General features: G+C 49.3%; 4 protein-coding genes across 4 annotated transcripts; 2 read left to right on the forward strand and 2 right to left on the reverse strand.

The window, feature by feature from the left end:
- Nucleotides 1–1345: 1345 nt before the first annotated feature.
- Nucleotides 1346–2576, reverse strand: AO090120000347 (uncharacterized protein; the record flags this gene model as incomplete). The annotated part of the gene is made up of 2 exons (XM_001824017.1): nt 1346–2452; nt 2505–2576. The coding sequence occupies 2 exons, from the start codon at nt 2574–2576 to the stop codon at nt 1346–1348; spliced, it is 1179 nt and encodes a 392-aa protein (XP_001824069.1).
- A 1221-nt stretch (nt 2577–3797) lies between these two features.
- On the forward strand, nt 3798–5118 carry AO090120000348 (pseudouridine synthase PUS4; the record flags this gene model as incomplete). The annotated part of the gene is made up of 2 exons (XM_001824018.3): nt 3798–3831; nt 3911–5118. 2 exons carry the CDS (start codon nt 3798–3800, stop codon nt 5116–5118), a joined length of 1242 nt encoding a protein of 413 aa, XP_001824070.3.
- Nucleotides 5119–5805: 687 nt separating this feature from the next.
- On the reverse strand, nt 5806–9372 carry AO090120000349 (putative GPI-anchored cell surface glycoprotein; the record flags this gene model as incomplete). Its single annotated transcript, XM_023237706.1, has 3 exons — nt 5806–5849; nt 5904–9187; nt 9299–9372. 3 exons carry the CDS (start codon nt 9370–9372, stop codon nt 5806–5808), a joined length of 3402 nt encoding a protein of 1133 aa, XP_023092508.1.
- Nucleotides 9373–13274: 3902 nt separating this feature from the next.
- Nucleotides 13275–15891, forward strand: AO090120000350 (WD40 repeat domain-containing protein; the record flags this gene model as incomplete). Its single annotated transcript, XM_001824020.3, has 3 exons — nt 13275–13438; nt 13589–14138; nt 14200–15891. 3 exons carry the CDS (start codon nt 13275–13277, stop codon nt 15889–15891), a joined length of 2406 nt encoding a protein of 801 aa, XP_001824072.3.
- Between the last annotated feature and the right edge of the window lie 62 nt (nt 15892–15953).

The raw sequence follows: 15953 nt of genomic DNA on the forward strand, positions 1-15953 counted from the left end.
GCAGTAGCAGTAGCAGAGTAGCAGTGAAAGCAGTCGCAGTAAGTGTCGTCGTAGCAGCAGTACATAGAAACCGTACAGCTGGAGAAGATATTTCCCTTAACCTAAAACGCGAAAGCTATTCTCGTCCATTTCTATATTGACTTCTCCTCTTTCGTCGTCATCGTAGTAGTATTGGTCGTAGTATTAGTCGTTGTAGTAGTCGTCTTCGTCCAAGTTGTTTTAATGCTGTTCGTCATCGCTTTCAGGATCCAAGTTGATTGGCTCCCCAGCATCTAGATCAATGGCCTCTATATGAACGATGATAGGGTTCTCCCGACCAAGAGCCCCTATACACTGGCCTCATCTTCCCAAGACTCTGCTTGGACTGTCCAATTTCTGCCAATCGAATCTGGTATAAAGCACTTCCATAGTGGACTCCAAGGTAAGCAGCCCCTTGCCTATTAAATCCCATGTATACCGCTCTTTGAGATAACTTATTGGGCCATCTGCAACTGGCGCACCACTTATCATCCTCCTTCAGCTTCGTGTAAAGTTTTGTAACCCCGATTTCTATCACTAGTGTCGGCCAGTCGTTGTAGTGCTGGATGATGGTTCGCGATTGCTCGACGTGAAAGTCCGATTTGACTGTTTTTCTTTCTTGCCTCTAAGTAATTTTTATGTAGTGTTGAGCCCCAAGCTGCGACTGCCCTGGCTATCAGCGATTGTTTGAGACAGGCACTGTGGAAAAAAAGACCTATGGTGGTTGTAATCGACATTGATTATATATACTTTTTTGTTCATCTGTGAAATACCCTAAATCTTTGACTGTGGCCAAAAATTCTGAAATATAGATCACGATATAGAAGTCCACGCCATAGGATGTAGCATACTGCAAAGCATGGTCTATAGGACCTGTGATATCACTGTTGTTGGATTTGCTGACGGTTCTGCTTGGAATGGTGCTCAGCTCCTGGCATGATCTTGGTAAGCACCAACAGTGCCCTTTCTAAAGCCGCCTGGTATATGATGACTGTCAGGGAACTACTGTCTTCCCACGTACGCTGTAAGAACGTATGCAAGGTGAAGACATGGCAACAGTAGGCAGGAGGAACTGACGGGTGTGCTTGGAAGCATGATTACTAGAGGAACTTTAGGTAGTGAGATGAGTATTTAACTACGAATACTCTGGTGAAGAGGGCATGTACATGATCACTAGTGGAAAAAGGTCAGAAGTGCATGCATATCATTGGGGAATTGTGTAGCCCTACAATCAAAGGGTTGCCCCGTAGTGAATAGGAAGAAAAAAAAAAGGAATTGCTCATATTGAATGTGGATATTATCAAAATCATAAAGTGCTGCTATGCAGCTACGCTCCTATTCCGTTAGTCCCGTTTGTTGTCCCATCCATGGCTGCAATATCTAAACAGCCCATTCCCCGGATATGATCAAGGAGATTATCGACACGAAACCCTATATTGAGCTGGTGCTCGGAGAGGACTAGGTCCATTTTAACCTTGGCATCATCGGCATGCTCTAGTGAATGAACCCGGATCAGTTCCTTGCCGTGCTTTGTATTACTCCTGTGAATAACTTTGTCGCAACCCCGGGCTTGACAAAACCATGTATCGGATGTTGATTCATTACCGTTAAGGGTGTCTGGCTCCGAGGGTGCCTGGTCACCGATAGAGACCGACGTATTGCGACTCTGGAGAATTTCCTGTAGCGCGGGTACCTTCTGAAGAGGCGTAGTTTCGGGGTTGGAGAGCATTGAACGAGTTCTGCGTTTCGCCCGCGTAGATAAGGGATCGCGGACAAGCTCATGACCGCGAACTTTGCTGGGAGTTTCAAATTCATCCATTGCATCAGGGTTGTCATCTGACAGATATTCATCGTCTGCTGCAGCGGCACTCCTCGTTCGCTTGCCAATTTTCTTGCTAGCGATCGTGCTTTTAGGGCGCAGCACAGACTTACGGACCCGGCGCCTTCGCGGCCTAGGCTGTTCTTCTTCATGCTCACTGTCCTCTGGAGAGGACTCAGCTTCGTTGAATAAACGAGGTCGTAGTGGAGTGAACGCTATTTGTTGCACGTCGTGTTTCTTTGCGGCGGCTTTCAATTCTCGGTATATAACCTTGCGTGACCAATCAAAATTGTAAGTTTTCGCCTCATCCATAAGCTCTATAATTGCATCGGCTTTTGAGGCGATGAGGTCTTGGGCATAGTCTGCACTATCGATCTCGAAGCGCCCCACTATCGTGGAGGCAACAAGATCAAGATTTAGTTGGCGTTTTGCCAAGTGTCCGGCCTCCTTTAGGTCAAGGATCACCTGGTAAATGGCCTCTGTTTGCGTTTTAGAGACCGCAGTTGGGTCTGGTTCATGGGTTGCTTCTTCCGGTTCATCGTCGGCTTTGTCTTCTTCGGGCTCTGATTCGGCCTTCGGTGACTCTAATTCGGCCTTAATCTGTTCATAGTCCTCCTAACCATCAAGTAAGCTACCGTAATTTATACTACAGGAAGAGGACAAGTACCGGAAACTTTTCACGGAGGTGCGCAAAAATGTCTGTATCGACCCATTGAATACCCTCCTCGCCCTTCAGCATTCGGGTAAGTAGAAAGTGATGATGTTTGTAGAAGACTTCGGCCGAATCATCATTGTCCTCACAAATCCCATGCGTATGGCTCACGTACTACCCCAGGGGTTCTACGTCAGTGACGACACTCCACCACAAGCGCATGGAAAGTGATCCACTAACCTCCTCGCACAAGTATTCAACGCTCGGAGTCCGATTCCTCCGCTTGCTCCGCCGCCTTTTCTGGTGTCGGTCCGCTAAGAAATATAGTAAATCGATGGCCTCCACCACATCATTGAACATAGGTCGATAACCCCTCGCAGGTGAGATGGAGAACCAGCCCGCGCGGCCGGCAACCCAGATGCCAACCTCGCCATCATCATGTTGTCCGTAAGCGTAATGCGTAATGTTTTCTAGAACAATTCGTTTCGTAAGGTAGTCTTGGTCGAGTACTAATGGCAGCGATTGATGCGTTAGAATGAGGGGGACGTGAACTATGGTATGTGAGCCGTTGTAGATCGGTACGCACCGAGGGACTCCTGCTCCTCCTCCACCTCATCCAAGCACCCGGTTACCTGGACAGGATTGTCCGGGGAGGCCGTGAGGAGGTTCGCATAGCGGGATTTGCCCGGGACCAGGACTCTGACCTCGGATAGACTGAACTCTTCCCAGTCGTTCTCGTCAGCAAGAGACGGGTCTCTGGCGGCTAGGACACTATCTTCTCGCGATGTCATGTCTCCGGAGGCAGCATGATGCCTTGGCCGACATGCAAGAAAGGGTTCACAAAGAGGCTCTTGGAAACCGATACAATGTGGAACGGGATGAAATAAAGCAGAACGGGTGATCTTGACAGGCGTTGATGAGATTCCAGAGGGTCTAAAAAGTAGACGATGGTTTTGTATTTATTGGGTCTGGTAATTACCAGGCGGTACCCATTATGCACCGGTGAAGAATTCCGTATCTTACGCGGTCCATACGTCAGACTGTAATACGTCTTTAAGCCTTTTGCAAGCGGGCGCAAACCCGCAGCTGTTTTTTCTTCAGTCGCAGTTTCAAGTTCCGTGCTGTGGTTGTTCAGTTGATAGACTAGAGCTTCTCTCATTCATAAATATTTAGGGCTGCGGGTCAATTGAGCTGTTTGTTTCTAGATTTGGTCGCATACAACATCTACTATTTTACTCTTCTTCTCCAATTTCTCCTTCCCCGCGACTGATGGGATTCCGCCCGGGCTTTAGGCTATTTCGAACCACCATGTCCGGAGAAAAGATCTACGAAGGTGTTTTTGGTATGTTCTCCACATCATATTTATTCCACTCAAATTATAGGTATTCTGGCAATCAACAGCAGGCTAACAACTACAATAGCCGTCCATAAGCCCCAGGGCGTCACCTCCGCCGATGTCATCCGCACCCTCCAACACCACTTCAACCCTTCTAAGCTCTTCAAGCCTTGGTTAGAAACCGAGCGCGCTCGCCGAGACCGCGAGAGCAAGAACCAGCGTAGACGGCGCCGCACGCAACGCCTGGATGTTAAAATCGGCCATGGAGGAACCCTCGACCCACTGGCCACCGGTGTGCTAGTTACCGGAGTCGGAAAAGGCACCAAGCAGCTCAATGACTTCCTGGGATGTACCAAAACCTACGAAACAATTGTACTTTTCGGAGCCGAGACAGACACCTACGACCGACTGGGCAAGATCGTCCGACGGGCTCCATATGAGCATGTCACGCGCGAAGTGGTTGAGAAGGCGCTGGAGCAGTTCCGGGGGAAGATCATGCAACGCCCGCCTATCTTTTCGGCCTTGAAGGTCAAGGGCAAGCCGCTTTATGAATACGCTCGTGAGGGCAAGGAACCACCAATTGAGATCCAGGAGAGACCCGTCGAGGTGACGGATCTGCGTATTCTCGAGTGGTATGAGCCTGGTACACATGATTTCAAGGGGCCTGAACAAGAGGCTGCTGCCGAGGAGAAAGCCGTTGCCGAGAAGCTCCTCGCGAAAGAAGATGCTTTACCTATTGCGCCGTCTTCCGAAGCTGCAGGATCGGCCGAGAAGACAGCAGAGCAGGATACTTCGGCTTCGACAAAACGCAAGACACCACCACCTGCAGATAGTCCCAAGGCAGCTGAAGATACTGCACCAGCAGCGGCCGAGGGTGAGAAATCTCCGGCCGCGAAGAAGCAGAAGGCAGCTGAAGGCGAAGCGGTTCCGGCACAGACCGAGCAATCCTCGTCAAATGCCCCAGAAACGGCAGAAGAGAAATCAGATGCGCTGCCAGAGAAGGCTGAATCTGCCCCTCAACCGCAATCCGCGGCTGTTAAAATCATCATGACCGTTTCATCGGGATTCTATGTCCGTTCCTTGGCACATGACCTGGGCAAGGCCGTTGGCAGCTGTGCAATGATGAGTGAACTCATCCGGACCCGCCAGGCAGATTTCGAACTTGGTGCTGACAAAGTACTTGAGTACCGGGATCTGGAGGCTGGTGAAGAGGTTTGGGGGCCCAAGGTACAGCAGTTCTTGGAACAGTGGGAGAAGAAAAGGGCGGCTGAGGCGACTGTCGATCAAAATTAACCCTACATTGACCTAAGTCTCACTGGCCTCTGCAGGGAAAGGTCGGTGAATCTAATCGCTTGGATACAATATGGGTCTGTGTAATTATGCATATGGGGCGAATAAAATTTAAAAGTCTTGCAAATATATCATATGTCCAAGAATAGCGGCTGAGAAAATGACGAATGTATACCCATTTAAGGAAAAGAGACGAGGTGACTTGAACTTTTCAATGCATTGCTGTCAATCCGTTCGCATCGACAGGTATCGAGGCCTGATAGCCTATGTAGGTATTCAAATCCAGCAACAAGTCTAGGCGTAGAATGTATCAATCACTCTATCCCAAAGAATTTGAGAGGGGTAAAAAGGAATGAATGAAGATGACAAGTTAGTTACTGATCCTTCCGATGTCAAACAGCGGTTGGTTCGCCGTTGGGCAATAGGTCTAAATCATAAGATCATGCATCTCATCAAGCAACGATTAAAAGCCAATAAGGAAAACACGCTCTAAGGTTGAAGCGAAATGTAAGATCTGACTGCTGAGAACTAAGTAGGAACAGCTGGTAAACAAAGGGAAACCGTTTTTAGAGGGGTATACCGCTGAAAACTCAGATACCAAAAGGAAAAAAGACAAAAAGACGGACGAAGATGCCAAGACAGGATGCATTTGTATACAGCTTGAAAATGAATGTAAGGGTGGTTGAAGATTTATTGAGACAGTTGTTGATGGGCGTTATGAGCGTCGACAAGAGCTAAACACAATCAGTTATTACATAGTCGATTATGATGCAGGTAAGGCAACTTACTTTGAAGGACAAAGGCTTGCCCTTGTCGTGATTCGCAGGCGCATTGAAGTGTGCTTCCGTCGAGGAAATCCAGCAAGATACTGTTTGGAAGCTCCTGTCGATCCTCATCCGGTAAAGCGGGCGTCCTGAATTCACTAAGATGATATCGTTTGACCATGTTGCGGTTACTTGAATCAATATTTCCAGGAGTCAGAACCAAGTACCCCTTGTCATCGACGCGAACAAATCGTCGCTTCCAGAGCAGCGTGTCGGGGAACTGGACATTGACCTCTCCGATATCGACTGCCTGTGCGATCTCGGCTCCTGTATCAAGCGGCGTGCTTTCTTCTTTAACCACCGGGCCTAGTGAGCTAAATGGACTCTTCCGCGAAGTTGAGGTGATAGATGACATACGACGAAGAAGCCGAGAAGCGCGAGATTCTTTCTTTCCTTCGGGAGACAAAGGGGCATCCACGACAGGTTTTGAGGTGTCTTCATTCTTGGAGGCAGAGGAGATTGACATCCGACTCTCTGAGCGCGGCATGGACAGCGCAGAAGGCTGGTTACTCGAGCCGACGGAAGACGGAGACATGCTGCGCTCTTTCGACTTGCTAGCCATAGGTTCTGGCGACGGATCGGGTGAAGGAGATTCGCAGGTGTCATGCTCAACTGTCAGGGGACTAGCGTGGAGATTGAGCACGCTGTTCTCTGAAGGATCAACCTTGGAATCTCCTGGAGTAGTATTGGAGTCACGAATTATCCGGGCTGTAACCGACACTGAGTTTGTACGTTTGACGCTTGCACTAGACTGCGAGTCGGGGCGCCTCACACTGGAAGCTCGAGAGAAACTTTCAGGAGTGAACGACCCATGCCTAGATCCTGGCGCCGAGTCCGGATTACCATTCAGTGAGACGGAGGCTCTCTTCCTAAGAGCCTCGAAGGAAGCCGACGAAGGTGCTGCTAGGTTTTGATTCGAGGTTGGTTGCGCATCACCTCGGCTCGAAAATTTCTCCAAGGCTGCGATGCGTTTTGAGATGCCCGAAGATACATTGATCTTCTTAGCCACCAGGACAGAGTTATCAGCTTCATTGTAGGGTGTCGATACAGACCTCCCCACAGCTAGTGCGTGTAGGTTGGGTGACTGGCGTCCGATAGCACTTGGGTTGGAAACCGCTCGTGAATTTTTCCATGCATCAGGGGGGCTTCGGTCGTTTCCATTATTAGAATAGCCCGGGGATAGCGGCGAGTTCCCAACTGAAATGGGCTTGGCTTCCTCTAGTGTGGCGCTCTTTAATTCCTCCATGAATGAATCATCGGAAAGATTATCGTCATCCGAATAATCCGGTGTTGGCACTTGAATAGGTTCAAGGTGAAGCCTACGCTTTTCCTTCCGGGTATCGACGTCCTTTTGCTCCGTGACCGACACTTCAGGGGTCAGGTCATTCTGTGTCTCAGTAACTTGAGTCTCGTCGGTGGTCGGGGAGTCGGAAGTTAAACTTGTTCGAGAATCGGGGGTCGAAAGTACGGGGATGGACTGAGGCAGGGCAGACTCGGCAGGTTCTCCAGTGGCGTCGGTCTCCTGTTCAACAGGAGCAAGAGGATTCTCGGCTGGTGGAGAACGCACGGCAATTTCTTCGTCTGGAATGTTGAGGGACTTCTCCTCAAGTGGGACTTCTTTGGCCGCGCTAGGCGAGCCGGGACCACTTTTAGTCTCTTCGTTAATTGACTTAGTCAAATCCTCTTCAACAACGTCATCTTCAAGCACAGAAGCCGACTGTGCAGTCTGGCATTGGTCCGTCTCTGAAGGCTCTTGAGCATCGTCCAAAATTTCCGCACTTGTTTCAGAACTGTCTTGCAGATCATTGATCGACAAGTCAGGGGTTGAATCTGAGATTACGGCGTCCGAAACGGCCTTTGTGTGCTCATCGTGTACCTCGACTGGTTCTGGAACAACAGTAGGCTGAGTCTCCGACAGGGGACCCTTGCTATGCTCTAGAACACTAGCCTTATTTTCGTCTGCTTGAACACGCTTCATGTTGTCATGGACATGACTAATGTTCTCCTTGTCTTCAATCGGGTCGATGTGTGATTCTTTTCTCTCTTCAACGGCTCGGTGAATTTTCTTCCCTTCTTGTGCCCTTTTCTCCATTTGTGTTTTCCGTAGCTGAAGCGCTTTCATTAGCCGTTCCCTTTCCTGGGACGTTCCAGACGATGATAATGCGCTTAATGACTTGGCGCCAGGCGACAGCTTGGGTCTAGAAATAGGCATTGATAGGGGGGGTACGAGTAATGGAGGCACCGGAGGGACCATTCGGCCAGACATAGATGCTACAGTGCTTCCCTGGGATCGGGGACGAGCAGGACTAGGATTGCTCCTTCGCAGGGAGGACGACCGCATGCCAGCTGGCAAGGAAGCGACCGGTCGCTGTTCTGCGCTTCGTGACAGATTCCCTGCGGTGCGTGGCCGTCCACTTTCATCTACCGAAGGCCGCGGTCCGAGCTTGACCTTCTGTTTATACACACCTGTGCGTTCTAGATCTTTTAAAGATGGCCTAGCTGACTGAGTAGACCTTCGAGGCTCAGAGTATGACAGCTCGTCCCGCGAGGTCTTTCGCGAAGTCGGACGCTCGGAGTGGTGGTCGCCGGCAATCGAAGGAGGACGATCGTTGTCTTGGGTGTCATCTGGGGTTTTCGTCGGCGATGATGTCTCGGTGCCATGGCGAATAGAATGTGCGTCGGACGCAACCGGCGAGGCGACGATGGTTGCTTCTGATAGTTGGCTGAACGATCTTTGCCGAAAGTCTTTGGTCGAGATTGGCGGTGGCGAAGCGTCTTTGCTTCCGGGGGTTTCCTCTGCATCTTCCGCGATTTCCATCAGCCTGCGACGGCGGAGGGAATTCGAGGAGGAGGTGATAGAACCTGAAGCGGTATGTAGTAGACATGCGGAAGATAGTGCGCTCTCAGTGAGCTCCGATGGCTGTGAAAGAGAGAATACAGTATCATGTGGAGAGAATTTATCCAGAATCGATTGAAACTGCACGGTTGTACGGGCTAAAGGTGGGTGCAAGATCTCATCAGTAAGAGTGGAGGTTAGGGTGATGGGTAATAAGGATATACCTTGTACGAGCCGAGAAATACCCTCCGGTAGATAGCTGAGTACTACCTTCCTTCGACGATATTGTAGAAATCCATAAAGCGGAGACTTTTCTTCATAACCGTCGATCGCATTCCGTACGTCGGGCACCCCGCCGGTCCCCCGATCGAGAAGAGCCACTTCATCCCTTGACACATACTGGAGAAGAAACCTAGACGCGGGAAGGGATGATCAGCCATTGCTTTAACCAGTACTGTGATTTCTTGATGCAAGTATCCGTGAAACATCAATTGCGCCGGGAGTGGAAACAACATCGACTTACCATCCTCCCGCTTCACTTAAAGCGGTTTGATAGGCTTCTATGACAGCGGGATTATCTAGCCCATTGAGAGACATGACGAGAACTGCATGGGAGGCGAGACTTTATCGGAGAAGAAAAGATAAAGATAAAAATAGAAATAAGAAGAGGTGCCGCGGTGTGAACCAACAAAGTGTAGCGAGTGAGTCTGCTGGTGTCCGAAAGGAAAGAGGGGGAGGGGACGAATGCAACGAGGGACGACTGAAGATTGTAAAACACAAGAAGAAGAGAGCGTTCTAGCCAGAAGGTAGGTATGATCTGGAAAAGTAGCAGAAGGACAGCCTCCTGCGAGCCGAGATCACCCCCAGGCTGATGAACTAGCACGCGTAATTAGATATCAGGATCATTGAATGGAGGCGAGTCGAGACGGTGGTGTGTATTTCACGAACCTCTCAGGAGTTCAGGGGCTCTTCCTAGTGGATGGTCCGATAACCTCCACTTCTTGTCTCCACGTTTTTCTTGGCCGATGGTAACCAACGAATGTTGAATGAATCTCCTCGTTTGGTTCAGGTACAAGCTCGGCTACTTCAATGGAACTTGAACCATAAATTGATGGACTCCAAAGTATTGCAGTGTGGTGCCATCAATGGCAACGAGACTCCATTGAGAGCACCAGAATCAAACATATTACACAATCAGCATTGAATTCGATCGGAAATGAATGAGGGATGATCGCAGCCACTAACGGGGGACTCGGGTCGTCCTCGAACGGCGCCTTGTCCCTATGGAACCCAATTCTGTACGACGAACATACGGAGTACACGGGTAAATTACCTTATATCTATTGTCTACCTACTATTAGCTCTCAGTTATATTGCCAATAACCGATATTTTTAGGCAAGTTGCCCTTTCCCCCCGAATAGGAGTCAACGCCCTAGAAAGTCAATTTTTGACTCCCAATCGGGCACGTCAAAGATAGTCAGTAAGGGGGTCACATTGGTTCATGTTCTCTATGTAATGTTAACTTGTACTTGCAAAATGCAGATGCAATCGATATCTTCCGTTGCGCAATATCTTTTTAATTATTATTATCATTTTCTTTATAATTTCAAAACGGTATCTGACATCTTATAGTTAAACCTTTGACCTTCGATCGAACGTGTAGATCATGAAGTATCTCCCAGTCAAGAGTTCTAGAAGGTCTCGTATTGCCCTATCCAGAGCCAGGGCCACTGAAACTTGCAATGCTCAACTTGTTCAGTTGGTAACTGGGTAAAGGTAGAAAGAAGATCTAATCAATCCGATCAGGCTAATCGGTTTGTCAAGAAAACAAACCTTAACCCCCAAAATAGTATCCCATCGAGCGCTTCTAGAAGACAAATAATGCCGCCCTAAATTCTTCACTTCTTTCACTAGTTTGTGGGTTTGCCTTAAGCTTTCAACTAGTACACAAACAATGACGATGTCCAAATTCTAATATTAAGAAGAATACTCCGTATTCCATGAAAAAAGTGGTGGGATAAATACTTCATTATTCAATTCCCCACATGTTGACCCTCAGTACTTACAATGCTTTCCGCTCTGGAGATCTCCGCCTTACTCGGAGACTGCCGATGCGGGGACCATCGACTTCACTATATATCCAAACCCAGCCAATTTCAAAAAGAAATGTTACCTTAACTGTACACTCAGTATCCTATCTGCACAAAAATTACTACGTTGGAAAATACCCCCCGCATAGATCGCCATGTCTCCCAGTCTCCCCTCGCTGTCGTCGCTCGCCTCGCTCCCACAGGAACAACAATTCCAGGTCCTCGATACGCTCTTTGAGCCATCCCCGGAACTTCATGCGCTGATGGCTCCAATTCTGGCCAATCAGACGTTCTCCTCATATGCTAGTCTGATTGATGCCGTCGGAGGCCGCATGTCCGCTCTATCCGCAGCGAACTCGCCGACTGATAAAGCCGTTCTCGTTGGAATCCTGGGGTCGCATCCCCGTCTGGGACGTCCGAAGGTGGCGCAATCTGAGCATATAAGCGAATTGAGCAAGAAAGAACAAGCGCAGTTGAACACAGGGGCAGAGGAGCTAGCGGAACGACTGCGACTGCTCAACGCTGAATACGAGGAGAAATTTCCAGGATTAAGATTTGTGTTCGTGACCAAGTCAAATTCCGTCAACGATCAAGACTAACTTGAGACTTTTTGGCCCGATTCTAGAACTTTTGTCAATGGGCGGAGCCGAGACGTTATCATGGTGGAGATGCGACAAAGGATTGACAGAGGTGATGCCGAGAAGGAGATAGAAGAAACCATCCAGGTAAGAGGTATCGTGCTCGCGTAAATGATTAAGAGTACTAATCTACGCATTTAGGCAATGTGTGATATAGCTAAAGACCGGGCGCGAAAGTTGGAACAGACGTCACGGATATAGATACTTGAAGAACAATGATACTATAGGTGGAATAATCTTGGTACATCGCCGCAATTAACCGCCGTCAGATTCAGATAGTTCATGGTCAAGGAAGGTCTCGTCGTTCAACGCAGACATCCAGTCATGATCGCTTGAGTGGTGGTCAAGCGTTGTGGCTATGGCAACCGATGTGGAGACCAGTTCAGAAGAGAGAACTCTGCTCGGTCTCTGTACTGTATACTATTATCAGTACTCCAACGATTTGTCATGTCTTCTAGAAAGAGATACTATAAGTTATCAATCAAGTCAGTGCGGAGATAACAGTGTCAGTCACTGAATCTGAGATCTTGACCATTCATTACTTGGCAATACGTAGTAATGAATGGGGCGTGGAACCACCTATGACACAATCCAATCCAAGTATTTTTAGCTACCAAAAAAAACCGAACCCCACGCCCTGATCTTAAAATGCTTGACTTGCATGACAGGAGCAGACGCGCAGAAACCTTGCCGATGTATTGTTATCATTGCCTCGATTCCTTGCTACCAGTACTTTGAGTAGGAACCAGGGAACTTCCCAGTTCTCCTGCGTTCCATTCCAGCTGTTATATCTAACCAACCGTTCCGCGTCGTCGTTTTTCAATGGGTCGTTCCAGAATGCGACTTTTATCGCCCCCGAACTAAAACCGTTTGCGACTAGAGAATGTCATGCGAAACCAAAATAAAATAAAATACTAGGGAAAATTAACTAAGGGTCAATGTCCGGACCCTTGATGTCATTCTAATCTCCGATTCATCCGGATATTGCCGTGTTTCCTCTCGGTCTCCATAATCTCTCGCAAACTCCAAGTAATTTCTTTTCTTTTCCCTTTTCCCTTTTCCCACCATACGCTGGTTATCCCGCCAAACGTTTCCGATTCCACATGCGCACTCTGGGGCGCCGCCCTAACCATGACGGAGGCTTTGCGAGCGCCCAAGGAGACTGACAGCCGAGGCGCTTTGGCATCGCGCGCCTTGCCTATCCCCGCGATCGTCACCAACCTTGCAACTGGCTCTTCTTCGAGTCTGAAGAGGAATGGTAGCAATCTGACAATCAATAAGGACAGCGGTAGTCCTAATGAGGGAAAGCCGGGGCTGCTGCAGACTTCTCAGTCGTTCCCTATCGGTATGTCCAGTTGTCTCGATGGTTATATACCTGATGAGTTTGAGATTATGATACCGTCCGAACTTTCACCCCTTGATTCCTTTCACATGTCAATGACCTGCGGCGACGTCAAACATACGACAAAGGCGCATTGTGCTCGCAATCTGTCACCCATGCTTATGCGCTCTCTATATAGGGTCGGCTCCATCCGATGTAGCATCATCCCTCAGTGGCAACCCGCTAGATACCAGAAAGAATTCTCGATCAGGCCAGGGTCAAAGTAATGCCTCTATCGGGGTTACTAGAAGTTCTCTCTCTTCTCCGACCCTCGTCGAAGTTAGCGCCGACTCCAGCGCAATAGATCCGTTGTCGCAGGTACGAATAATAAAGTCACTAGATCGCTCATGTGTGTTGTGGGTGCACCAGTTGCTGATCAAACCTGCATCATGCAGCATATCATTAAACGCACCAATACCGAGAAGTCGATCCCTTTAAAGCTACTCGGAAGGGCGTCATACGAGGCGGAAGCTGGCGGAACTGACGGGCCACCTGAGCAAGGCCCAATCCGAGGAGATGCCGCGCTACATCGCAAGCCGTCTAAGGAGAAGAAGTGAGTGCCGTGCCTATTTTCAGCAGGGATCTATCATGTTTCTCTGGCTGCGCTTTCACATTTCTTGATATACCCCGCACTGCAAGATAACGCATGTTTGTTTTTCTGCATTTCCTTTCGAAGGCTAATTGGACCACTTTGAACGAGTAGGAAAGGCGTTTCGTTTCTCAGCCGGATCATTGGCGGTAAAAAAAAGGACCAAATTCTCGACGACGACGACGACGATGTCTCTGAACCGGATACTGCTCGTATGGACACTGCGCAACAGATAGGGTTTTTTCCTCGATTCCCCCGCCCTCCAAAGTACATCCGCGTCAGGGCACATTATAAGAAAGAGAAAACATTCAGTCGAATATTCGTGGCGCAGGAGCTTGAAGGTGCAGATAATGTGTCAAACTCATCTGAAAAAGATGGGTCTTCAGTAGCGGGGGCAAGGAGCAGTAAAACTACCGGGAAAGCAGTATGGGCTCTGGTGTTCTCCAATGACGGCAAATATCTGGCGGCTGCCGGCCAAGATGGCAAGGTCCGGGTTTGGGCTGTTATCACTTCACCGGAGGAACGCCATGAATCCGAGCCAGAGGAAGATGGGAGTCAGGATGGCGAAGAACTTCCTCAGTTGAAAGCACCGGTGTTCAAGGTGAAGCCGGTCCAGGTGTACGAGGGTCACACAGGCAGTGTGCTTGATCTAAGTTGGAGCAAGGTATGTCTGCCATTAGCAATGTTTGACCGAGACATCCGTCGTGAATCTAACGTCACCGCAGAATAATTTTCTTCTTTCTTCTTCCATGGATAAGACGGTCCGACTGTGGCATGTGAGCCGACCTGAGTGTCTATGTATATTCCAACATAGCGACTTCGTTACCTCGATTCAATTCCATCCCCGGGACGACCGGTTCTTCCTTGCAGGTTCACTTGACACGAAACTCCGGCTTTGGAGTATCCCGGATAAGAGTGTGGCATTTGTTGTGACAGTTCCCGATATGATCACGTCGGTCGCTTTCACTCCGGATGGTCGGCATTCGATTGCTGGTTGCCTAAACGGAATGTGCAATATCTACGAAACCGACGGCCTCAAGCCAATCACGCAGTTTCATGTCCGCTCAGCACGTGGACGCAATGCCAAAGGCAGCAAAATCACGGGGATTGATACTGCTATTTTTCCGAAGGGCGACCCTCAGGGTGAGGTGAAGTTATTGATCACCAGCAATGATTCTCGGATTCGAATGTACAACTTTAGAGACCGGACCCTGGAGGCAAAATTCCGTGGCAACGAAAATACATGCAGCCAGATCCGCGCTTCCTTCAGCGATGATGGGAAACACGTCATTTGTGGAAGTGAGGATCGCCGGGCTTATCTGTGGCCAACAGCCCCTATTGAGAGGGACTCGGACAAGCGTGCTGTGGAAGTTGTGGAACCACAGTCGGCCATGGTGACGGCGGCTATCATGGCTCCCTCGAAAACGAAGCAGATACTAGGATTTTCCGAAGATCCAATTTACGATCTCTGCAACCCGCCTCCTGTTACCCTAGGTAGTTCGAAAGAGAACGGACCTCATCGCAACTCGGTAGCTAGCAAACAGGCTCAGGAATCGCCGGGGTATCTTGCTCGCTCTAACCATCCGGGAGGGAATATTATCATAGTAGCCGACTACTCCGGGAAGATCAAGGTCCTGCGACAAGATTGCGCGTACCTCAAACGGCGCTTTGAAAGCTGGGATACGCATTCAACGATTTCTCGCAGACTGCTACGGCGCACAAACTCCGCGCGGCACAGCATTGCTTCGTCTATTGGAAAGGAGTCATCTCATAAGACACCCTCTGAGCGCATCATTTCCTGGCGCAACTCCGTGATCGGTCATACAGAGCGAAAGGATGGCAATCACCCAGGGACAAGAACTCGGAGCCCATCTCCCCAAAGACTCGCCAATCGGTCGCAGTACTCGAGTCCCAGACGGGGTGGATCGCGGTCTGGGTATACTATTTCTCCTCCGCCTTCCGCCTACAAGACCTCGACGGAGTACAAGACTTCTTTGGATAGCGCAGGATCTAGTACAGAGGTACCAGGACGCAATGGAGCCGCTAATGCCCCCAAGACCCTCCAGCCAGCACCCTCATTGGTTGCCAATAAGCGACAAGATCAGGACAACCCTCTGTGGCTACAAGGCGACCACAGCTATGCTTTCTACAAAAGGATCGCGCGAGACGCATTAGCCGCGCGGAATCGAGATTCACCTCATCATCTCGACCCCAATCGACTTTCTGTTCCCGGGCGACGCCAGCCGAGTGTCGGTAGTGTCCTGAGTAGTGATTACGCATCGTCAAACGGGGAGGGAGAGGAGAGTGAAGATGTGCTCCGGTGTGACAACTGCGAAGGAACGAATTTCCGAGCCACAAAAGGACGAAATGGGAAGCAGAAGTTGATCTGCGTACGGTGCTCCCAGCCTATAGACTGAGCTCTTTGTGATATTTATGATTTGATGTTTTTTTTCTTTTCTAGTATATCCCATTTTGGCAA

This window comes from Aspergillus oryzae, chromosome 5 (genome assembly GCF_000184455.2).
Source record: "Aspergillus oryzae RIB40 DNA, chromosome 5".
Taxonomy (NCBI): domain Eukaryota; kingdom Fungi; phylum Ascomycota; class Eurotiomycetes; order Eurotiales; family Aspergillaceae; genus Aspergillus; species Aspergillus oryzae.